This window comes from Priapulus caudatus, unplaced genomic scaffold (assembly GCF_000485595.1).
Source record: "Priapulus caudatus unplaced genomic scaffold, Priapulus_caudatus-5.0.1 Scaffold33, whole genome shotgun sequence".
Lineage (NCBI taxonomy): Eukaryota > Metazoa > Priapulida > Priapulimorpha > Priapulimorphida > Priapulidae > Priapulus > Priapulus caudatus.
Window position 1 is genome coordinate 751,831 of NW_014577094.1, and position 25,508 is coordinate 777,338.

General features: G+C 39.2%; 1 protein-coding gene across 6 annotated transcripts in view; it reads left to right on the top strand.

Annotated features, from left to right (window-relative positions):
• Positions 1-23,839, top strand: part of LOC106816844 (transmembrane and coiled-coil domains protein 1-like) — a 99,020-nt gene extending 75,181 nt beyond the window's left edge. For 4 of the 6 annotated variants that reach the window (XM_014821484.1, XM_014821492.1, XM_014821507.1 and 1 more), the window contains 14 exons: positions 227-333; positions 2,363-2,508; positions 2,990-3,185; positions 4,069-4,136; positions 7,860-8,017; positions 8,689-8,733; positions 12,134-12,216; positions 12,532-12,679; positions 13,376-13,477; positions 18,653-18,884; positions 19,611-19,676; positions 20,050-20,205; positions 20,678-20,856; positions 21,387-23,839. In XM_014821484.1, coding sequence (XP_014676970.1) covers positions 227-333; positions 2,363-2,508; positions 2,990-3,185; positions 4,069-4,136; positions 7,860-8,017; positions 8,689-8,733; positions 12,134-12,216; positions 12,532-12,679; positions 13,376-13,477; positions 18,653-18,884; positions 19,611-19,676; positions 20,050-20,205; positions 20,678-20,856; positions 21,387-21,507 — 1,807 coding nt within the window. In that variant the 3' untranslated portion in view covers positions 21,508-23,839. Of the gene's footprint in view, positions 1-226; positions 334-2,362; positions 2,509-2,989; positions 3,186-4,068; positions 4,137-7,859; positions 8,018-8,688; positions 8,734-12,133; positions 12,217-12,531; positions 12,680-13,375; positions 13,478-18,652; positions 18,885-19,610; positions 19,677-20,049; positions 20,206-20,677; positions 20,857-21,386 lie in introns of those variants that run through there. The other 2 variants (XM_014821499.1, XM_014821513.1) reach the window with 2 other exon arrangements.
• Positions 23,840-25,508: the final 1,669 nt, after the last annotated feature.

The following is a 25,508-nucleotide window of genomic DNA, read 5'->3' on the forward strand; positions in this document are numbered from 1 at the left end:
AGGAATAACACAGCAGAGCAAATTATATATTCTGTTAATATGACCCCTGCCATCCAAGATAAAAACTTACCCATAATTGAAGATGGCTTCATCAAGGTGGTATAGTAGTTATAATGTAGCTTAATGGTGGGCTTGGCAAACTATGCATTTCCATCTATGCAGTTTATCTGCCGAGCTGTTACTTAGGTAGGTGTTGCTCATCGGTGCTGTTGTATTGCTGTTGCAGGAAGAAAGCGGAGTTGTTTAAACGAAAGAAGAGTCCAGTAGGGCATCGCCGCAGCACTGGCAGTGGCACCACAGTGGCTGCTGATTCTGCGCAGCTGTCTTCGTCAGGTAACTGTGAAGTCTGATCTCTGTAGCTTCACTACTGCTACCAGTCAAAATCGACATATTTGTAAGCTCAGTGTAACATTTTCCAGGTTAGTTTTGAGATTTTGTAAGCAAAGTTGAGGTAAACACATGGAGTCTTCTGTGATGTTGCAGTAAATAGCCGTTTTGGGGTCACTTGACGTAGTGATCTGGAACCCCGTTAGTGTAGCAGTCTGAAACCATTGCCAGTCAGGTCATTATATTGCATCTGCATATTTATGTTGTCGGTGTGCACTTTTACATCCTATGGTCAGCTTTCTTCACATAATTCAGATGGAAACATGATTTCATTTTCTGGGTGTCAAAAAAAGGCTGGTGACCAATCGAAGAATTAACCTAGCCTTGAGCCGGGCGCACACGTGGCGATTTTTATCGACAGTACTGGCGATTTTTATCGACAATACTGTTGATAAAAATCGCCACGTGTGCGGGACCCGGCGACAATGCAACCATCTGTCAGCAACATACCACTGTATGAACTGTACGTGACCTGTTCAAAATGGAAGCGCCCATTGACACCACGATAGCCGTTCTTCAAGTTATTGGAATATATTTAATAATTATGCGTCAGCGTCGTCGACAGACAGCAGCGAGAGAGAGACGTACATGGGCACGTACGTGGGTGCTGCAACGTGATTCGCGTGGTGTTTTTAATAATTTAGTAAGAGAACTGGAGCTTGAAGATTCAGTGACGTACCAGCGTTATTTTAGAATGAAAAAATATCATTTCAATGCAATTCTGACACTGGTAGGGGCAAGGATAAGCAAGAAGAACACAGTGATGCGGAAATCCATTGCACCAAACGAACGTTTAGCATGTGGAAAACGAACGTGGGCGCTGCCATATTTGATCACGTGCTTCAAATCATGCATTTGATTGGTTAATCCAAAAACTGTTGCCTGAATCCGGCGCCTGGTCAGCGCACACGTAGCGATTGTTCAGCGACTTGGCAACAAATATCAAACGTGTTTGATATTCCAGCAACGAGTTTCTGGCATCAAAATCGCCATCGCCGTGCAGTGCACACGTGCTCGCACATGTGCGGCGATTTCTCGGCGATTTTGTTGCTGGCAACAAAATAGCCAGTACTGTCGATAAAAATTGCCACGTGTGTGCCGGGCTTTAGACGACACCTGTTCTATGGTTAGAAACCTATCTATGAATGCTAAAATGATACATTGTGTATTTTATTGCTAGTGCAGTGTTCTGCGGAGCATTAATCGCATGGTTTGCTATAATTTTTCAGTGTTTACCTTCTATTTAATTTTCAAATAATTGTATTCATGTGCAGGAATGAGTACTGATGCTGTCCTGAAGTTTGTAGTAGGGGGATGGGATCAGAGGGGGTTGGGATGTACTACATGATAGTCGCCGTCAATCAAAAATGTGCAGCCGTGTTGCAATACTTGTGAATGAATGCACTTGTCTGGCAAAGATTTATGGTCTTTATTTGCAACCTGGTTATTTTCAGCTTAAGCAGTTATGTTTTTTATGCATACTTAGTGCTGGACAATAAAATAAGGGATTGTCAATCTTTTTTGATTAAAAGTGATTTCAATTTTTTTTTAACTTAAGTCTGAGAACTAAAACTGTACAATGGTGAAAAAACTTGGCTTACCATTTGTGAGTTCATGATCACCAATTTACCTAAACTTGTTGCACTATTCTACTTGTACAAATGTGTTGAGCCCACTGACAATACGGCTTTAAGCTATTCTGACTGTAATTACCTGTAAACTTAGCAGTACCCAGAAGCTCAACCATTAGAGTATGGTATAACTATTGTAACCGTAGTCAGTTGCCACTTCTTTCAAACACTACTCTGTTGATTAATCTCTATTGACATCAGTTCAAAATATTGTATGGCTGAATATCTCCTTAATTAGTGCAGGGATATCCTTCTTTTTATTTTCGTTTCATACAACAAAATATTAGTATGCCTGTGTATGTGACTTGTGCTTGACAATCACATTTTTTAATCTGTACTTTTAGCGAGTCGAAGTCTGTCTCGAGGGCAGTCAGACAGCACACCAGGTGGCGCCGTCGGCATCAGACCTAGAGCAGCAAGCAGTGCGAGCAGTTCCACAGGCGAAAACCTGGATTCGGCGGCTTTGGTTGCTGAAGACTCACTGTCTGAGGTAAGGGGGAAGGGTCTCGCTGTTGTGCGTTTTGGCTTCATCTATATTAACCTACCTGCATCAGGTGAGTATAACATTAAGATTGTTTCTCATTCAGTAGAGATAGTGAGACTTGGGCGTTTCTCAGCTGTTAGTGTTACCAGTGATGGCATTATAAAAATTTGTCCATAGTTATTTTTCAAATTGAACTTTTCCTTTAGGCATCAAGTACATGTGAATTTAGCTTTGAAAAAGTATAGAGTGTGATATTTGTGTGTGTGCGTACGTGCGTGCGTGTGTGGGGTCCAAGAATCGCCCATCTAAAGACATTTCTAATGTGCATTCCGTACTGCTAAACACATGTTAGTACGCAATTCAGATGATTCTGTGAGTTAGAAATTGCTGTAAAAATCTAATTGGTATCTTTGCTGCATTGAGTGTGTTGCACATTATGGTATCAAGCAGACTGTTGGTGTTGATAGTTGTCTTGTTGTCTGGACAGCATCCAGACATGACGGTTCACGGTGTGTATACACCGGATGGTTCCGAGGTCATGATGGATGACACAGACATAGTCGACAGCAACACAGTCAAGACCCCTGTCGACCCTGTACGGGCCCGACTAGAGATTGAGAAGATTAATCTGAAAATACAAAAGATCAAGGAAAAAATCAAAAGCGAACAGAATTCACTAGATGGTAACTAACAGTTGATAGGTTAAATGCACACATAGCGACAATCGTTGGTCAGTGCAAAACTGCATGTTCATTTATAGATCTGCCCACTGGTGGCTGATCAAAACTTGTCAGAATCAAGTAGCATTTGCTGGTACAGTAGAAGTCCAAAAATCCAGACTGCTTGGGGATTGTGTCGGTCCAGATTTTCGGATTTCCCGGATTCTCAGGCAGTGCTTTCAAAATTCAAATTTAAGGAGGAATAAAGAAGAGATGATCATATAAACTTTATATATAGTTTATTCAGTAGCAAATACAGCATGCTTCATTTATCAAAATGTAATTTAAGTAAAATAAAGTCAACACTTGACAAAAATGTAAACATGACAACAATGTTAAAAATAAACATTGTAAAAGAAAAATACAGTAAACAAATGAAAGTGGAAGATATTTCATACAAATTAACTATTTATTTTTAGTTTATTAAACAGAGAGTTAAATTTGAGAGTTTTCAAAATATTCAGATTCTCAGGTGGTCCATATTTCTGGCATCCGGATTTTTGGACTTCTACTGTAATTCGTGCCATATAAGCTGCTACAACAATCCCCAATCAGGCCTGAAGAGTAACTCTATGCCAGGATAGTATTGTATGCCAATGTTATAGATATGTTGAAAATTCAATAAATGTTGTAACCTGGCTATACCTTACCATCACCCCCATGCTGTAACGTTTTGAAATGCCTGTCTTTATGAGAGTCTCTATATTATTGTCAGTCGCCACAGAATTTACTGCATGGTCATTAATCATATATTGTGACGACTGACAACACAAACCATGCGTGCATTAGTAGCACGGCATGATACTGTGCAACCGAGGTGCAATGAATGGCTTATCCCATGTTTCAGAGTCTGTCAATGAGTATCTGAAGCTGACAGAAAGTGCAGAAGGTCAGGAGAAGTCCAAGCTAAAGCAGGTTTGTGAACTGCTGAAATTCTTGTTTATATTATTATATTTTTAGCTCACCTTGACATCGTCAAGATGAGCTATTGCCATGGGGCGTTGTCCGTCGTACGTCCGTCCGTCCGTCCGTCTGTCCGTCAACATTTGGCTACAATCAACGATAACTTGAGAACCGTTTGATCCACATGTTTCAAATTGCATACAGTTGTTACTCCTATTGGAGAGATGTGAACGTCCTATTTTGGAGCACGCCAGTTGACCTACTTTCGAGCCATGCCCACTTTTTGACAAAAATGGAAATGGCCATAAGTCAGTTCAGGTTCAACGGATTTCGCTCATTTTTGGTATGTGAATGAATAAGGACTGGCCCCAAAACATATCACAGGGCTTTTGATATTTTTTTTAAGTTAGACAAATTAGGTAGATTTTGGCAATTTCATTATGCATTTCAGTGTCTGCCTACAGTCAACGATAACTCAAGAACCATTTGACCCACATGTTTCAAATTGCATACAGTTTTTACTCATATGGGAGAGATTTGAACGTCCTATTTTGGAGCATTGAGAGAAACACATCGCAGCTATTAGAAAACTCACGATAACAAGAACTTCATAATTTGATGTCACAATGCTGCTGATTGGATGAGAATCGATCACAAAATTCAAATTCATACACATTTATTGTACATCACAGTAATTTATGCATATTATGATGGCTAACCACATATAAATAATATTTGATGAAAATCGACACGGTCTTGAATTTATTCTGCACAACAAGACAAATTCTCACATGTGACACTGTAACACGAGACGCGAGAGTCGTGGTCACTGTGCAGAGTATTTAAAACAAGAGAACAAATACCATATGCCATTTGTAAATGTTTTGTTTTGTTTTGTTTTACGAACGGTAGATAATTATTGTTTGTGACGTGTTTTTCAAGAAAAACACACATATTACTCATTAATATACAATCTAATATCACTATAATTGTAATTATTAGTCTAAATGTGTTATTTTCATTTTAATATTAAAGTTACGAGAGGGTCTGGGCTCTCGTAATGTTAGGAGGAAATTTCCGAGGATTTTTCGTTCTCGTAACATTACGATGTTTCTGTCAACAGTTTACCAGTGGAAGTTAATGTTAAGACTAATTTTGTTTCTGACAACGGCCCCAGATTTCAGACTTTCAGATCTGAAACATTTATTTTAGCATCAAAACTAACCCTGAAACAAAGCAGTGAAATTTCTATTAGTATGTAACAGGGAATAAGGACATTTGATCACATTTCGGTCCGTCATAAATGAAACACTTACCAAATTTTAAATATCATCTCCCTCTTCTATCACACCCAAGGTGAGCTATAGTGTCATTGACACTTTCATTATGTTATCTGGCAGGGTTAAATACAGCTAGTAAAATGGCACGAACGTTTAGCTCTGCTTGTGTCTACAAACAATAGCAACACAAATATTAACAGTTGTACATACGGTGTTCAGATTCATTATATATGTTAGGGGGAGCAAACTGATAACAGTTCAGGTAAAAGCTGGGGCTTCAGTATTGAAGGGTGTAATTCAAAGGGCAAATAGCCAATTTCCCTCTTGTCGTTTGGCATGGTCAAGCTCTGCTTGCCTCTACTCCCCAACGTGGCAACACACAGCTTGGATGATGCTGATCCTAGTTAATAGGCAGTTGATTTCAAGAAGATCCACGATCAAATTCGTCCCTCGAGCCAACTGCATGTGTGGATTTCAATTTGGCAGCTTGTATGTGTTCGTGAGCGAGTGACTAGACTGCATCCTGAATGGATTGACATGGTGGAATATGCTTGATGGATTCTTGTACAATTAGTACATACTTAGACGTGCTCTCCTTTTAATTTTTGCCAATGATTTTTGCCTCTGACTTGGTGTGAGGTTGTTGTTGTTGTTGTTGTTGTTGTTGTTGTTGTTGTTGTTTTTGGGGGGGGGGCAGAACCTTTAGTAAAATGCCTCACTTGAGGAGGATGTTCTCTCTGGACAGTGGTGCATACCAGGCGCAGGCAGGCAGCTATAAAATGTTTAGCTTTCATATCAGACATAATATATATATATATATTAGATGATTATAATTTTTTGGGAAATTATATAAAAATAATGCAATAATAGAAGTAGTCTAGTGTCTAGATGCGGTATTGCGTTTTGAAGCGACAGACGTGTATTAAAATATTATTTGATCCCATCTAAAAGAGTTTTACACAAATACAAGGTGTTTCAGTAAAATACAGTTTCAGATGAAATTTGTGATGAATTAGATTAAGAAATTCTGAACAATGATAAAAGGGGTTACATGCAGTAAAAGTACTGTACTGTTAACCGTTACTGTAACCGCTCCTTGCCAAAGACATTTCATAGTTATATCTATCAAGTATTGGCCAATCAGTAATCCTTGTGATATATATGGTATAATTGATTTCGATTCTGTATTATCGTTTCATTTTTAGCTCACCTTGACATCGTCAAGCTGAGCTATTGCCATGGGTCGTCGTCCGTCGTACGTCCGTCCGTCAACATTTCGCTTCGGTCAACGATAACTCAGGAACTGTTTTACCCACATGTTTGAAATTGGGTATAGTTGTTACTGCTATGCTCCCATATGGAACGTCCTATTTTGGAGCACGCCAGTCGACGTACTTTCGAGCCACGGCAATTTTTTGGAAAAAATGGGAATTGCCATTAATCAGTTCAGGCTCAACGGATTTTGGGCCTTATTTTTGGTATGTGAATGAATAAGGGCTAGGGGTTTTGATATTTAAAAAAAATTATGCAAATTAGATAGGTTTATGCATATTATGCAAAAAACGCAGATAACAAACAGTCTGTGGTGTCACACTCGTCTGGTTCGTTTTACAAGATTTCATTGACAATATCTTTAATGCCAAAATTGGTATTTCCTCTCCACCCTGCCGATAAAACGTCTATATTAGAGTAAAGTTTTACAAAACATGTCGGAACGCCAGCATAACCTATTATTTCGAACGCCATCGCTACAAAGCGGGTATAGCGCCATCTACTGTCACAAATTGTGATTCATTTTGGTTTATAAATTATTATTGCGATATACAGATGGCAACCGTGTGCTACCGCCTAGAAAAACTCATACGAAGTAAACACTTCCATGCAACCATTAACCTTTGACAAAAGTTGTGTTATGGCAGGAAACACCATTGTCACGTGGTACATAGCAGCTACGTGGAATAAGCGTATCCTCTCAATCTTACACGTTACACGTCGAGAGCTCTGCTTTTAGGCAGTGCCTAAATCTGAATATTATAAAAACGTTATTTGTGGTGAGCTACAGTGTCATTGACACTTTCATTAATTCATACATTCACGGTTTAATCTCATAAGGCAATTATTTAAACAGTTGCAAACAAGACCTCTCGAAATATTTGTTATAGGTAAACATGAAACATGGTCTGCCACTTTCATCACTGATAGCCTTTTCACCTACTGACAGTGTCTATGAATGTTTGCTGCATCACTTCGTCCTGCAAAAAAAATTGCAGGAGCAAATGTATGAGATAGAAATGCTGTCGTATAGTGTGTGCTAGAATGTGTGCTATGTTTGCTGGCTCTCAGCCACCCCTGACCACCAACGACCCGCTCGGGACGCACACCCACACCCCATGCGCGTATGTATATATGTGTACCATTGCGGTTTGTTTGGTTTGTCATTACTGACCACTTTCAGATGTTCGAGAGTAAAAACCACAAGTCTCAGCAATCGATTCAGAGCTTGCAGAAGAAGCTGGAGGGCTACAAGAGCCATATCCGCTGCCTACAGGCTGGGGAGTGGCCAACGCACAGACATCCGATAGGGGTCATCAAGGACATGGGGCAGGGTATCAAGTAGGTATCGCCGATTCTTTTATAGGTCACTTTTTTATAGAATGCCAAGTCAAAATTTGGCAGGAATGTGACTATTAGTGATTAAACGATTGCGTGATGAATGTGTCAGGGATGAACAAAAATGTGATATTATTGCATACTCAGCAAATAGCGTCTAATTGCATCGCACACTCAATTGTTTATCCACTGCTCACTGATGTTGTGCTAGTGTTGACATTTCTTGCTGTAGTTACAACATCGTATTTACATCCCTAGTATTTCAGTATTATTACTTTGGCTTAAAGATGGACATTGCTGTGTTCCGTTTAATTAATGTTTTCAGACCAAGAAACTTGATGAGTGTAGCTGCTTTGCCTGCTTTCCAGCGTTATGATACTAAAACAACAGTTATAGGAACTATTAACAAGGGGTTTTAATAACTGTTTCACTAACTTGCCACTAATAGTGCAATAGCTATTGCTGGGCCTGCTGCATTCAGAGCTTTGCTCTACTTACTCTTGTTTTTTGGTTAAACCTAGCATAGTTACAAAGTCGTGGGTGACACAGAATGATAGATGTCATTGTTTCCATCATTTAAAAAAAATTAAGCATTTAAATATCTTTTACAATTTTTGATATCAATTAAGTGAAGACGAACTCGTTCTGAATTTTTACGAACGTGGTTTTTACAGGGATGTTGGTGCTAACATTAAAACTGGAATAACAGGATTCTCTGGGTAAGTGTTTTTAAATGTTATGTGGCTATATAGTGCACTTTCATCAGGGTAATATAAGGAGTCCGGAGCATAGTTCACAAGCAGAGTAGGTACTGATGTAGCCGCTGTCCAACTAAACTGCATAAAGTGAATGGTGGGGTATTAGATGGTCAGTATATAATGGAGTTGAGTGGGCAGAGGTCAGTGGGCATTAGGCGCGGTATATATATTCCGGTTCCCAGCGTAAGTAACTGACTTGGAGTCTCCTCTGTATAATAGTGCACAAAACTAACTGCGTTCGACTAAGGTATTCATAGTTACGATATATGGTCGTGGTGCTCTAGTGGTAGCAATAACAATGATAGGAGCAACAGTAACAGTAACACTAACGGTAGTAGTAGTAGAAGCAGTAGCAGTAGGTAGTAGCAATGCAGCAGCAGAATAGTAGCTTGTTCTTGTTTTTCCGATTTTTTTGCTATTGATCAGCATATATAATCCTTTTGCCCGATAACTGTGTACTGAGAGTTTTGTTATGACATTTTCTTCCAACATATATAATATAGGAATATTAAACAATAGTAAAACGTTCGAGTTTAATATTCTCTAGAAATTACCTCTTCACTGCACGCAATTACACTCAATAAAAAATGATTAAAGTAACCCATTTCCGTTTTTGATGATGAACCACAGTGTAAAGTTCCCGTCTTTGCTAAATTCAGATATATTTCATCAAGTTTTCATTCTCATGAACAGGCGTACCTAAACGCGTGAACAGGTGTATAAACAAACATAACCACGATTGTAAAATTCACTGTTTACTGGAGTCTTTGTTATTCCTTGTGCACATAATCAAACATGCTGACACGCTCTGAGGAAACGGATAGTGTACATGCTACTAGTGTGGTTTAACTCAAAGTGGCAGGATTGACACCAAGACGTCAGTTCCTTCTTATTAGTTTGTCACATTATTCCATTTGTAGAACGCAGTACAGTGTGTAATGTCGCGGGGAATTAGTTCAGTTTCTGACTTGCAATCACATGTTATCGCGATTTCGTGGCCACTGCCTGTAGCTACACATCCATTAAAATGTGGATTACCATGGTCCTACATAATTATGCAGGCCATGCTAATACAGTATGATATGAGTATCACAGACTACTGCATTTGCCCTTTAGTTAAAACCTTCGAATTGCTTCTTTTTTTTTCAAAAAAAGCAATTTAACAATGGGACTTAATGGAAGCACGTTAAATATAAATATGTCTGCTGAGTTGCATTGGTTGGCAGAACCTCGCTGTGTATTGTAAATACATACATGTTGATATTGCTGCATCTGCGAGGCCAGTAAAACTGAATGTATTTTGCCTGTCTGCATGCATATAGCATGATGGGAAACATTTGAGGTGGCTTGTCAGGGCTACATACAGTAAGCCAGAGTGCTGCTGGGTGAGTGAAATCAAAAGTACATTCTACTCTGATCTCCAGCATGACACATTTACTGCTTGCTCCCCCCTCTCACTTTCCCTCTCCCACTCCCTCTCCCTCCATCTTCGTCTCTATTTTCCTCCCTCACCTCCCTCCCTCCCTCCCTACCTCCCCCTCTCCCTCTCTCTCTCCCTCTCCCTCTCCCTCTCCCTGTGCCTCCCCCTCTCTCTCTCCATCTCTCGCTCTGTTGCCACTGGATATACATGCTCACGTATAGAATTATTAGGTCACATACCAGCTAGGAGTCATTAATAAAAGAAATTACTATGGGTCCGTCACATAAAATAATCCGTCTCAACAGCAGGATGTATATCACCAGAAGTAGATAATAGGGAATTTCCCCTATTATCTACTTCTGATATCACTGAAGTCCTGTGTGATTTCCTATTGTCCTGGACAATAGGGTCGATGTGTGCAGTATTATGGGTACTAGTGTTTCTCTAAGGTAATAAAAGATAAGGGAATAATCTTACTGTGGACGATTAACAGCAGAAACACTTGCAATAGTTATTTGATAGCTATTATTTTTACGTGAAGTTACGTTATAGGCAAGTACTAAAACTAAGGTGACCAATTCACTTTAATTAGACCAGGCCCATGTTTTTTTTATACCAAGTAGTTGAGGTAAAGCAAGTTCTCTTAGCTCCTGTAAATTTATTCACAAGAAACTAGAAACATTTTGCTGTGGCATGATATAGCAAAAACGCTATGACCATCTTTATAATTTAATAATTTATTGCATTGGTAGTATTGTCTGGCTGTAGATTGCAGACCATTGATGCATGTTACTGCTATATGTAAGCTGTCAAATTTGTACATCTTGAATGCTGAGCATGCAATAAATGCTTGTTTTTAAACTTTATATAATTTTGACAATTTTAGTTATTGAAACTTTTGTCATATGTTGTTTTGGAATATAAAACGAAATAGAGCCACTTTGTATGCTTATCACAGGATTTATTAAAGTTCATTATGTACCAGCAACATTACTAAAATAAATACCTAAACTCAAATTAAGTATCTAGCCACTTCCTTTGACCAGAAAATCAATAGTTAATCATGTGTTGAGTTATAAAATTCAGAAGGAAGTGGTGGTATATGTAAGGGATAATCAGAAACATGTATGTTGTAAAACTTATATAATTGGCTCGCGGTTTTTAAGCTCACTCAGGGTCTGATGATACATAATAGCGATAGGACTGTCTGTCCTGCATATTTGTGCACCACAGATTCTCTACGATGTGAATTTGTATGGTTGAGGTCGGATACTTAACAGCCCAGCGTTTACATGGAGTAAACCATGACCTATAATTGACCTATTGCCCTTCAATATAATGAGATTAAAACACGTTGATAATGAAGTCGGTAGAGATAGTGATGAAGGGGATGAAAGTCAGGGTAATGATGATGTAAGCCATGATAATTGTTGCCGTGTTGAAAGATGATAGTACTGTTGGTTATGACAATGATGGCAATGATGACGACGATGATGATGGTGATGATAGCGATGATAATGATGTTTTGTCTTAATTTTATATATTATTAAAAAGTGAGTAAATTATATATAGTATATGGCTCTTAACCTTATGTTGCACGTGTATGTATTTGGGGATAGAGGGAGTCAGTAGTGGCGTTACAGAGTGCATTGCAGCACTGTAGTATATGAGTAAACAAACAAGCATTTGATATTGTAATTAATAAAGTATCGAATTGCGAAGTATCGAAAAAGCTCGTGGGAAGTGTCTGATTTTAGAGAAATCGGTCTCTGACTCCATCTACATAGTTAAGTGAACTCAATTACTCGAAAACTCAATTGAATTACTCTTGAAAGATGAATTTATGCAAAAGGGTAGAAAGCTTTAATAAGACACTATGGTACAGAGGGTTTCAGAGGGCTACCTATTGGGAAATTTAATTTACTTATATACTTCTTTCAGGACTGTGATGGCCAAGCCACGAGAATTTGCTCACTTGATAAAGAACAAGTTCGGAAGTGCTGACAACATCAATTCATTAGTCAGTAAGTTATTGCATACAGGCCTGAGATATGTAGCTAGCCATGCTGCACTGCAGGCATGCAGGGTTGGGTGATGTAGCTAGTCATGGTGCACTGCAGGCATGCAATGTTGGGTGATGTAGCTAGCCATGCTGCATTGCAGGCATGCAGGGTTGGAGGATGTAGCTAGCCATGTTGCACGGCAAGCATGCAGGGTTGGGTGATATAGCTATGCAGGATTATGTCGGTATGCTGGTACATGTGGTTCTGTAGTTTAAGCGGACTTGAGAATCGCTTCATAGAAGAAGATTTGTAGAATGTTACATCCGTCTGTTTCAGTTGATGAGCCTAGCAGTGGCGGTTCAGTGGAGTCAGCAGGGACCGGTGGGCGGGTCCCTATGCTGAATGAATCGTCAAGTGGTAGCCGACCTACGAACCAGGGAAGTGCCACGTTTCCACGAACAGACCCACAGCAGATTATCTCTGGGTAAGTAAGCTCAAAGTATGTCTATGTGTATATGTGCGAATGTATGTGTGCGCGCGTGCATGCATGGACATGTGCATGTGTGTCACATGTATGATGAAGGTAGAGAACGTGGTCTGTAACTGTGGAAGCGAGTATCAGTAACAGTATTTTTGTGGCAGACAGCGTGTTTGTTGTGTTTATATTTGTTCTAAATGCAAACTTTTCCATGCTGATGCAAGGACACACTTTCTCAGTCATTGTAAATGCATCACGCTGTAAGTGCGTACCTAGTTAGCTTGGGTCCAAGTATAAGTAGAATATGTTAGCTTAAACGATGTGCTTTTCTGTTGCATTCGATTGATAGCCATCATATAAATAGTTCAATTTGTATTCCTGCAAATGCTTTATTCTTTTACCACTAATATTTGTTGTCTTTATATTATCTCCCTTAATTCGTCGTTATTTATTTCTATAGTATATAGTTGAGGACTGCAACTGGATTTGTAGAACCAACGCCTTTTCCTGTCATGCTTGAAATGCGTGAGCGTTTGCATCCTGCTGTCCCAGCTGTGTTCTAACAGTGTATGCAGCAGCAGCATTGAGGTTGACAAGCGCGAATGTTGCGCATTTATACAAACATTTAACCTCATTACGCAAATCCCGTGTAAGTCACGCATACAAGTAATGGCAGGTTTATTATGTGTACTGTCCCTATAGGAAGGGCGGTAATAAGGCATATACTGAAGAACTTGCCAAAGTAGGGGCGCAACACAGGAGCGCTACATTCCCACGCTTGGAGGCTATCTTCCAGCCCCCTGGGTGAGCATAGCTATCCCCCTTACAATGCAGTGCTCGTCATGCAATGGCCAAAGAGCTAGTCTGTTGTTTGCAGCTGTTTATTAACTAATGCTGCTAACAGCTTGCTAGTAAGAGGTCGTTAAATTATGTGTTGACCATTGAACAAGAAAAAACCCACCCTCACTCCACTCCACTGCACCCAGGTGTCCTACTTACTTGCAATACCGTGTTCTTATATTTTTCTCACTTTGCTCACTTTTAAATGTTATATGCTCTATATAGTACATCATGATTTTGCCTGCAGAAGAACAATTGAGTAGCCATGGTTCTGTCCATGACGTGTTTTGTGTGTGACAAGAAACAAAATCCAGACCATAATGAAATAATTAAACCACAAAATATGCAAGGTGATAGCGAGTTGAAGCTCGAATTCTGTTACATCTCATCTCTCCTCTTCCCAGAATAACACCTAATCCCAACGCCGCACCTATTTCTATAACCTTTTGTCCAGATCACCACGAATTGTCTCATGGCAACATAATTTAACTACATTGGCGATTCTCGGGGATGGATTTCTATTTGGTGTTTAACCTATCTAGATCAGAATTACTAATTGATTCTCACCTTTTCCATAACTATATTGCTGTGTACTTCGCATGCTTGTGTCGCCATTCTTGCCTGATTGGTGTTTGCCCTTCAGTGCTGTATTTTGAATATATAATAGGTGCTCGGGGCTATGTAATAGGTGTCGCTCACCTTTCTGGTACAAGGTGTAATTTTGCATGTACGTTTATTCATATAGTATGTATAGCAAGAATAACATAATAACTATTTGGAGTGCCAGATGTATTATAATATCAGGATCATCTGCAAGCGTTTAGCTGTCTTCATGCAGTTATTGTGACCTAACGATATTCGATCCGATCGAGATTCGATAATTGATATTTCTCCTATTGTTTTTGGTTGTTGTTTACTGTTTATGGCAGTATTATTTCAAGAGATCGTATGAATTCATGTTCTGTATTTCTTTGTTAATTTATGTTTAAATAATGGAATCTATGATATGTTGGTGGTATTTGTGTGGAAAGAAGCGAAATTATGAAGCTACTATGTCAGTAGAAACCTGCTAAACAGTTGTGCCAGCCAGTAGAGGATATGTTAGTTTTGTTAACACTAACAGGTACCACATGGGAGATGCCTCCTCCGCGGGTTCACCACAGCATTCATTTACCCATTTTACTTGTTAATTTCAAATCCAATGCTTCTCAGTTCGTAGTTATTTTTGGGGCGTGTTATCTTACCGGTCGTAATTTTTTTATTTGTGGTACACAGACTTACAAAGGACGTGTAATGCTAAAAATAATTTATCAGATATAGGGCGGTCAGAAGATACACGATCCCGTTTTCGGGCTCGGGTTCAAGTTGCAGGTTTTTTTTGTTTTTCAAGGTGAAGACTACAAAAGTAAACCAACAACCCCTCGTAGAAATTTTAGAGATACCCGCAATCTTTAGTTATGCTGCTGTAAGAACATGGTTTACTACCCTCGTTTAATGTGTGTAACTCGGTGCCATCTGCAGTTTCATATCGCAAAAGGTTTTTCCGACGTAGCTCTTTATATTGACCTATTACATGTAAATTGATTGTATATGTGTAAGTATATATAATATATGTCTATATATATATATATATATATATATATATATATACATATCTATCATTTATTGTGTAACTGCCCCCACAAGTGAGCTACCTAGACCTAGCATTATCAGGCAGGAACAGGCAGCTAATGCCTTGAATTGTGTCTCTGCACAAAGCATGTGCAATTCATTGTGGGAATTAGCTGCCTCTGCTGCGTGTTAAATTATGCATGAATAACTAATTCGTGTGTAGACGTAATTTGCCGAGGATTATATTAGATAGCAATGTGTGGTTGAAGTGCGTGCGCTGCTTATTATAGCTCAACTACGTTCGGTCCTTGTTGAATGGATGTCATCGTTGCAGACGTTGTCGTTGAAATCTGGCGAAAACCTGCCATGTGTGTGTGTTCTATGTACTGCAACCGTTGTCATATTGATGTTGCCTTGCACACAATTGCAATATCGATCTGATGAGATGGGGCATGCATACGGCGTGCAGGTACTGCGTGTGTTTGTAAGACGCGTTCGTGGCAGCTAGATAACACGAATTAGATAGGATGGGAAGTAGCTGTCAACCACCCATTGGTTTAGCGATTTTGCGAATCTACGAGCTACGATGGAGCTTCTTTTGAGTGGTTTATGTGGTTTAGGTATGTGCTACTCATGTGTGTCGGTTGTGCGTTACATACGGTCGGTTGGTTATCTTGTTCTGTCTCTGTCCCTACAATTATCCACCCCCTAGTCCTATTTGTCGCTATCTCGCGCTCTCGCGCTCTCGCTATCTTCAACACACATACTCTCTCTTTGTATCTGTCTGTCTTTCTGTCTGTCTGTTATCTTTCTTTCTCTCTCCCTCTCCCTGCCTCTCTCTCCCTCTCCCTCTCTCTCTCCCTCTCCCTCTCTCTCTCTCTCTCTCTCTCTCTCTCTCTCTCTCCTCTCCCTCTTTCTCTCCCTCTCCCTCTCCCTCTCTCCCTCTCTCCCTCCCTCCCTCCCTCACTATCTCTCCCTCTCCTTCTCCTTCTCCCTCTCCTTCTCCCTCTCCCTCTCCCTCCCTCCCTTCCTCGCCTCCATGTCCCCGTTCTGTCTCTCTCTCTCTCACGGTTTATCTCTGTGTCTCTCGCTCCCTTCCTCCCTGCATCCACGCTCCCATTTCTCCATTCCTAGGTTGCTGCGGTTTAGCAGAGAAGACCTATGCCGTTTTTCTAAGTTCCATGACCATGCCACCAAGCCACCGCCTGGCCCCCGAAAACACATGGCTTTTGCTGGGATATTGAATAAGGTGGCACCCAATTATAGGTATTGGCAGATATCCATTTAAGAATACAAAAGTGTGGTTTGGGATGTGATATCTGACAACAATGAGTAGGCTACCATGATTCAATGATTGTGTGAGGATGAATGTTCTAGGTAGCATTTATTGGTAGTTAAGGTTTATGTGTGAGTATAGTAATTATTATTATTATTATTATTATTTCCAAAGTGGATCACGGCATTAGCTGGTGGCTTCTGGGTTGGCCGTGTCCCAACCTGGGACATAGGCGATGCAATTAGAATATTTGCGCAGGATGTGTTAGATTATTATTATTATTATTATTATTATTAGCCGGGATATTATATTTTATCTATTCGTGTTTTAATGTAAATAAAAGATCTGTTAGGCTGATAGTTGCTTTAATTTAGCAGACCGTGCAGCAATGATTTAACTGCATAATTTCACTATTGGGCAGCTAAGTAAATAGTTACCACATAACCAGCTAACCAACTAATCTAATTTTGTAGCTTATTTGTTAACCAGCACATGCATGACACTGGTGGCACTGGCATTCACTGTGGGAAAAAAATTATATTGTAAATTGTGAAGTAGCAGTATTTGGAGGCATGGATTTATTGTTAAACTATTACAGTTATTGTTTGGAAGGGTATATAATATTGTATCTACACCCACCACTGTTTGCTATCCTTTGTTAGTTAACTCGTTTTTTGCTTGTTAAAGGGACAGTAGCCTCTAGGATTTTACTGCATACAACTGTACTTACTGTATAACAAATCGTCTATACCCACACGTATTTGTTACCAGATACCTAATTTAATTGTTATAATTAATTACACATCAACGCTATGAAATTTGAACGGCGCCATGACACCCACGACCGTGCTGCCACCCTGAAAAAGTTGCGTATTTGACAATTTATTTTGCACGTTACAGACCGAGGGCTAATCACAAAAGTGCAATTATATTTATACCTAAATGCTATTTAACCGAACGATATTCATTTTAGGGCAAATTTATCCATATTATAACTGAAACTATATGTTGTTTATAAGATATTACAATCCTTTTGCTTTTAAATTAATAAATAAGAAACCCCCTCAGTCTGTAGCCCTTGGCTGAAAAGTGCGCAACTTATCGATCGTGCGCTTTGAGTGGCGCCACCGTCGTTGTAATCAAACTGTAGTCGTTAGTTTTGAAACATTAAAAAAAAATATTTCTAATGGTGATTGAACCATGAAACTTTTTATGTAGCGTAATTATAACCTAAATTAGCTGAAAATAACCCTAGAACCTAGAGTAAACTTTCCCTTTAACTATTTGGCATTTTTTCTTATTGACTTGTCAGCACTCAACTAGCTGTCAATCATGTGAATTTTCTTTCAATCCTATTTTCTGCTGCCTGTACCTATCAGTGTACATATATTCCTTTTAGGGGGTCGGTCAGGGTTATCATCATTATCGCAAGCATACAAACCGTACACTTTTACATGCCCCCTCCCCCCTGTAACACGTGCAAATTAATGTTAATATTTGCCACCAATGTTTTGTGGTAAAATGCTAGACAATGCATAACCAAATTCGTATATTTGCATATGTCTCATCTCTATGGTACCAGTATGATAAGGCCTTGCCAAAATGCATTTTTCAGTCATAGCAAATAGTATGATTAAATATTTATTATTTTTCTGAATGCATACATTATTTGTTAATCCCCCCCCCCACAAACACTGTATGCAGTTTGTACACGTATGTTAATGTTGATAATTATGAACTGGCCCCCATTGTCAGCAGCATTTTTTATTCATTATAGCATTTGAATTTTTTGTTTACTTATAATGTGTTTCACAGTAATTGTTTTTTATTTGCGCACCTATAATCGTAATTATTATTTGTTGACGCCATTAACAAGTAATAATAGTTTAAATATCACCATTTTCATTGAGAAAATGCACATACTTCACACCTTATGTAACGATTATTATCTATTATTATAATCATTCACTCCTGATGATATATAACAACTTTAATTATATCGCATTTAGCCTGTATAAGTGCAATTGTTAGAGCTGCTGTTCCTGGATTAATAAATATATAATATTTTATTTCATTAACAATAACTGTAATTCAACAGGTCACAGTTATAAATTAGGACTAGATATTATTCTGGGATTATTGGAATTGTGTAGCCAGATTAATTAAAAATATCAGCTATTTCCCACATGAGAACGTTACTTACCGCAATTGCGGCAACCATCCACACTCACTTGAGATTGTTCGTCTTTCAGCGTTAACAGGTTTCAGTCGGAGGATGAGTGCAGCAGCATAGCTTCGAAGAGCTCTGGCATCAACAACGGCCTGACGTGCAGCCCAAACAAGTCCCAGCTGAACGTACTGCCACTACAAGCCCAGCCAGGCTCACCCGAACTGCCAATGGCGCTGCTGGAGACTATAATGCATGACTTTGAAGTGCAGAAACAAAAGATGACTGACCTGCAGGATGCATGTGAACACCTTAAGGTAAACAAACGCACCCTCGTCGGGAATTAATTTAATTGATAAATGTACAATTTTAAGATGTACAAGACCAATAATCATGTTGTTACATTGAGATATTATGCACACACACAAAATCCATTATATCTGCATCAGTATTCAAATTTTTCCTCTTTGAAAAGTAGTGCCTAAACCATATTAGCCATAAAGTCACAGTGACATTTTCCATGATTCATGATTTTGGGTTCATTCGATACAGAGCATCGAAATTTAATGTTAACCAACCGTTTTGCACTCACTCAATACTATTTCTATGGTCTGTCAAATAGAATATACTCATATTAATCAAACCTTTGTGGATGGAGTATAATACAGGTTAATCAGGACACAAAGACAATAAGGTTTATCTGTGATTAAGAATTTACTATTTTTTCTATACATAGAGGTTTTCCATTAGTGAAGATGTGATTTATAATGTCAGAGTGAAAATATGCATACTTGGTGAGAACTTTGTATGATAATATGGAATTTATGCACAGTAGAATTATAAGATGTGTACGTACATGTCAAATGGTCAGCTATGAAATATTGCTACCATATCCATATCTGTTATCTCCCATAAATATAGAGATATGGAAGAGGTATGTATAGCACAAACTGAAATGAAGCCCTCTCCCTCTCTTTGGTCGATGCTCACTGAGTAATTCAGACGACACAGCTGCACTGATTACCAATGCTGCCTATTTACAGAACCAGAATTCTGAGCAAATGACTCTTGTCAGTCAGGCCTTACAGGATGAAAGAGAGAGATGTGATGTAAGTGAATACTGTATTTTTGTGAAATCATCTATCTATTTATTATATATATATATATTATATATATATATATATATATATATAATATTATTGTATAACAAACATTAAACTTATTTGCTCATGTGTTACAGACACATAGACTTCTGTGTTTATCAATTATAGAACTTATATCTATGTTCGTTTGCATGTTACAAACACTATATTTATGTGTGTGTTTAATACGTTACAGAAACTAAATTTGTATCTGCTTATGTGTTATAGACACTATGTCTATGTGTATGTGTATGTGTAATGTGTTATAGAGACAATCTTTGCATATTTATATGTTACAAACACTCAATCTATGTGTATGTGTGCGTTTAACGTGTTACAGAGACTTGAGTGGCAGATGAATGACCTGACAGAGCTGCACCAGAATGAGATTCTCAACCTGAAGCAGGAGGTCACGTCTATGGAAGAGAAGATGGAATATCAAATGGAGGAGAGGGCGCGAGACATGCAGGAAGGAATAGAGAACTGCCAGACCAGGGTAAATTTATGGGTTTTACACAACCTATCCAATACTAGGAGTAGTTGGGTTGCCAAATTGGTGCAATAGTTGTGGCAAAAAAAACTGTTAGATTTTGAGTTATGGCTGATGACAACTTTACATTAATATTCCCACTAGCTGAAAATTAGCGTGCAATTGACTTGTTTGCTTCTCCGTTACCATATTAACTTTAGGGTCATCCTTGTATCAGAAGTGTTTGTCTATAAAATGTTCTTCTATTCAATGCCTTAGGCATGTGTTAATGTCTGGGCCTTGTTTTCAAATCCAAACTGATTTTGCACAACAGTAGCTTTATCAATAGCATATTAAGTATGATACTACAAATAATAAATAATTAAGTAAGAGCATGCCAGATACGCTCTTGGCTTTATGTTTAACGTGATTCTGTGGTGTAGGCGCTTACTTATCATACATTGGCAGTTACCTGTGTTGCTTATGCTTGTGTTTACAGATTGGCAAGATAGAGTTGCAGCAGCAGCACCAGCAACTAGTGACTTTGGAGGGCTTTGAAAGTTCGCAGGCTCGCACCCTTATCTTTAAACTCATCAACGTCCTTCTCGCCGTATTACAAGTCATTCTAGTTCTCATCTCAACCGTAGCAAACGTACTGACCCCTCTGCTCAGAACCAGGTAGGTGACCATTGGCTCTGGTAATTTAATGTGTAGTACAGGTAGTTGTTACTCTACAGAGGTTCAAGTGGCGAGTGCGTTCGTGTTTTATCTATGCTGTGCGGGTGATGTCCAAACTGAACGTAATAGGTATCTGATTCAGCAATTCAATACACATCTTTATTGTGTGGGAGCTATCTTATTATATTCGTGTGCAATCGGATATATTCATGTGCAAGTCTTGCGCATTTGGGGAAATCCTACTACGTAACAGACAAACAAAGCATGTAGCATCAGTAGTCTATGTACTTATTGTGTGTACAATAACACAAGTATTAATCCTAGTGGCATTACATTACATGATAGTGCTGTATTCATACATACATAAGATGAATTATTTGACAATTGGGTGTCTAGATATTTACATGTTAAGCCGTACAGCCATCACAAAGTAAACTAAGCCAGTACCCCACTAATAAAATTGATAGCTTATTCGTATTTTTAAAGCACCTGGATGTAAATTAATGTAATATCTTTTTCTCTTTCTACAGGATTCGCATACTGACGACAGCAATATTGGTGTTTGTGATGGCATTGATATGGCAGCAGTGGCCCCGCATTATTGACATTGTAACGGAATTCCAGCGACGTCGGTTGATGAAGGTGGCGTGATAGATTGTGCCCTCCGTAATAAAGTAACATTGAACACATCGGACCCGATGATAGCCTACCTGTGTTAGGAGTGCCTTGCACCGCCACCTGTTCAAGAGTTCACCGACGTCAATCAAGTACGACTGACTACACGGGCTGTGACTCAGGTGATCAGTGCGGTGGCTGAGGCTTCGTGACTGGCGCGGATGCGCATGTGATGTATCACCCTCGCAAAGCATGCATGCCACTGACATCACAATGAGATACGGCCGTCTCTGAAGCTGGTCGTACGTTCGTAGCCATAAAGCGGCGTGTAGAGGTTCTTTTGCGCACGACAAATGGTTCAGAAATGTGGCATGGACACACTTTGCGAGGTTTGTTATGGTGGGTGGGAAAGTCGCATGCTTTATCCTGTGTACCCGAGACTGTGTTGGCAGCACAGTCTGCAGAATAAGTTGCATAGCTCCTAGTCGCTATTGTGTGGCAGCTGGCATAATTTTAAATGTAGAAATATGTATAGGCTAGTGGCCAACCTGATAGAGTGCCAGATATTAAATAGCAAACTGTTTGACTGTAACCAACAAGATTGCACTAGTGCAATGACACGTTGTTTTGACCAAATTCTATTGCACATTTTGCATTGCTGTGAGGTGTAATTTACAGGAAACAGGGTCAGTGCTTAGTGTAGCCCAGTGCTAGGACGTCCCTGTGGCGCCCTAAGAATCAGATATTTTGTTTACCCGATATAAAAATTCATGAAGCATTGTTATTTCTGAATTTTTGTTGCAGCTTTAGGTAAAGTGATTATTTTCAGAAACAATACTCCTTCCTTTAATTTGCTATTTAGGCTCATGGCAAATGCAATCAATTTATCTTTACTAACGCTTTAATCTATAGTATATTAATCTGTAGTGCAAGCCGAGTGATAGTAGCAGTTCCCTTGTTTTGAACTGTTTGTCTGTTGGTCTCTATAATATGTAGTAAATTGTTACTACTACCAACCTCATCTAAAACAACAGCAAAATGTTTTTTCAATGTGTTTGCAAACGAATTTGGTCCTGCCATTGCTGTGAATATGCGATAGATTATTTTTATAAAGTTGAGGCAACCTCTTTAATGTGTTGTGTATATAGACATGTATAATTAGAACGTGCAGATATAAATTATAGTCTTGCTCTGTGTGATCTCTTTATTTTGCCAACAACTTCGTTGTTCTTGTTATGGCAAAGAATAGTTTTGTTGGTGCATAACCGAATTATATCTGGATAAACATTTTCGCCGATGAAATCGCAATGTTATTGCACAAACACAGTTAGCTGTCCATGGCTTTTCGTTAGTTTTCTCGCCCACCATGCATCAGATGAACTCACGTGGTACATTTGCCACGACAAGCTGTGCGTTTATGATGATGAGTGCCACCTACAGGCACATGATGGCAGCATCACATGTGCACCTATATTCCACTTCTGCCTCTACGCAAACGAATTCTACCTACTAAGGCAGTATGTTGCATGCGGTTTTAATTATTCCTACATTTTTTTCTGCAATTTTACAAGTGCATAGATCGAGTGACTGTGTTGTCAAAGTGAAAAAAAGGAATTCTGCTTGACTGGTCTTTGTTTTGGTTATGGACAAGTTCAAAGTTGCGACTTCAGATGTTGCAGCCGCATATGCAGGTTTATCAGGAAAGCATGCGAAGTGAAAATATGAAAGGTTATTCAACGATTTTTATTGTATGTAGCTATACAAAGGGTCATTCGCCGATTTTGATTGTAAGTAAAAGATGTAAATATCGGTTACTATGTTGACACGTGTACCATATAAAAATTGTCTCCCTGCCAAGACACATTGGGGCAGATAAGTTACAGACTGTTTTCTGTACAAGCATGAAACCCTCGCATTGTACAACAAGTTTGCAAGTGTTTGCAGACATTGCATGTCGCGTTCAGGTGGGCACGTATTTGCCATTTTACAGTATTAAAGATAGCCCTTACTGTGTTCTCACACCAAGCTCTGCCGATGAATGTGCATTTATTTTTTTGTAAATCGATACATCCTAAATAGACCCGGTGATGTTTCCCGTTTCAATTACCATGTCATGACTTCGACTTGAACGAAAGGTCGGTGTAATAGAGACAAACGTGTGCAGTTAATGTCCGCTATTCTCTGTATGCACTGTGTTCGCGTGCGTTGTGCTGTTTCATCCAGGTTTCAAGTGCAATGTAGTCGCGAAAATCGTGTTACCATTACTATTTTCCAAATCGAAGTAGAATTACTGTTGACTTCGCAATCATCCATTCGGGAATAGTCAACTTTTCCCCATATTACGCTAACTGTAGAAAAAGCACTTTGTTGCTGCTAAAAAGTATCTTGTTGGCGGTGTACCGTAGTTTGGACGCTCGCCCGAAACTGGATGCTCCTAAGTGCGCATGTGCCTCTTGTTATGCAAGGGTGCATGTGCAGCATTGCGCAGTAGTCGTCTGCGCATCTCGCCCATCGAAACGGTCGCAATAAACAAACATGGCGGACAACCCGGTCACTGATGGAAACATTTGATTGAAACAATTTGCAATATGTAGTAAGTTAGTAAGACTGTGTTATGTGTGTCAGGTTACAAGGCGAAACAAAAAGAAAACAAGAGCATGGCTACAATTTCCTACGGCCCTGCAAAACAAGATTCAAACAAGAGAAAAACAAAAGAGCATGCCTACGGCTCGGCGCATGCGCACTTAGGGTGAGCGTCGAGCGTCCAAATTCTACGGGACAGTGGTATTGCGATGCCTATGTTACGGACAACGGTGTACTACATGCAGTGCAGATAGAAATGACAACCCAGCTTTGGTGCCCGGTGACATGAGATACACTGCTAGACGTTGTTATATCATAAACTCAAAGTGATAACCACGTGTACAACCCGAACGCTGACTTTCACATCTAGATATCAGTAATACGCTGTATGTTGCAGCAATAATTGATCAAGTTCGCAAATCATTATTGCATCAACATGTTACAGTTTCTTCATAAAACGAAATTGTCATGCAGCGTGTAGACAGACAGTGCTATGGGGTTAAGAGAAGAGGCGTTTTTCGTATTTTGTTTTTTGAAGCACTAGTGTGATCATGCCAGTTTACATTATCACTGGTGTTATCCCCAGGCTTCTTATCAAGCCCTACCCGAAGTGTATAAGGTGTAAAATGCCTATTTTGTGGCATAACGAGTTTGTGGTGCTGTTAGCTTGCATCCCATCCCTTTGCAGCATGTGAATTCAATCCAGCAGATTCGCCATGCATCATGACAACTGGAACCATCTTCAATGCAATAGGAAGAATAATTATAGTCCGATGGAACGATACTGCTTGATTGTAACACCGTAGAATGTGGTAGCAAGTGTAGTGATGCTGGCAGTTGATGCCAGGTTTAGCCATGTTGTCTTTGATGTATAGATCTACGGAGCACAGGGTCAATAAACATTGATTGCGATGTTATCAGGAGTGAATAATAATAGATCTATTATATAATCTTATTTATTATATATAATCTATTGTTATTCACTGCTGATGTTATCTTGAAGCACGGCCGTGGAAAGAGGCCATCGCAAGTAGGCGTCATCGGGAGGCAGCCAACTGTCGTGTTCGTTGTAGAATGCGACACTGAAGCTGCTATTTATTGTACAGCCCAACTATAACGACCCAAAACTACAAGCGCATGTGCCGTGTTGTCATAGTTTTATTCAATCTGTGAGACGAAAATGTACAGTAATAAATTTACCACTGATTTGAGTTACAATTAATGGAACACTGTTTGTTTGTTGGCATTCTCAACTAGCCTAATGAAGTAAATTGCGTGATATACACTTGACATATGTACATGTACAACCGAGTCAGCAAGCCGCATTACATACTATTTTGTTTCATTTCATAAATATATAATTTCGGCCTAACATTTCTTCGCATATATTTCAATATGCCGTTTATGCTGAAACACTTCATGACGTCTTCCTCCCACTGTACAACTGTCGTTTT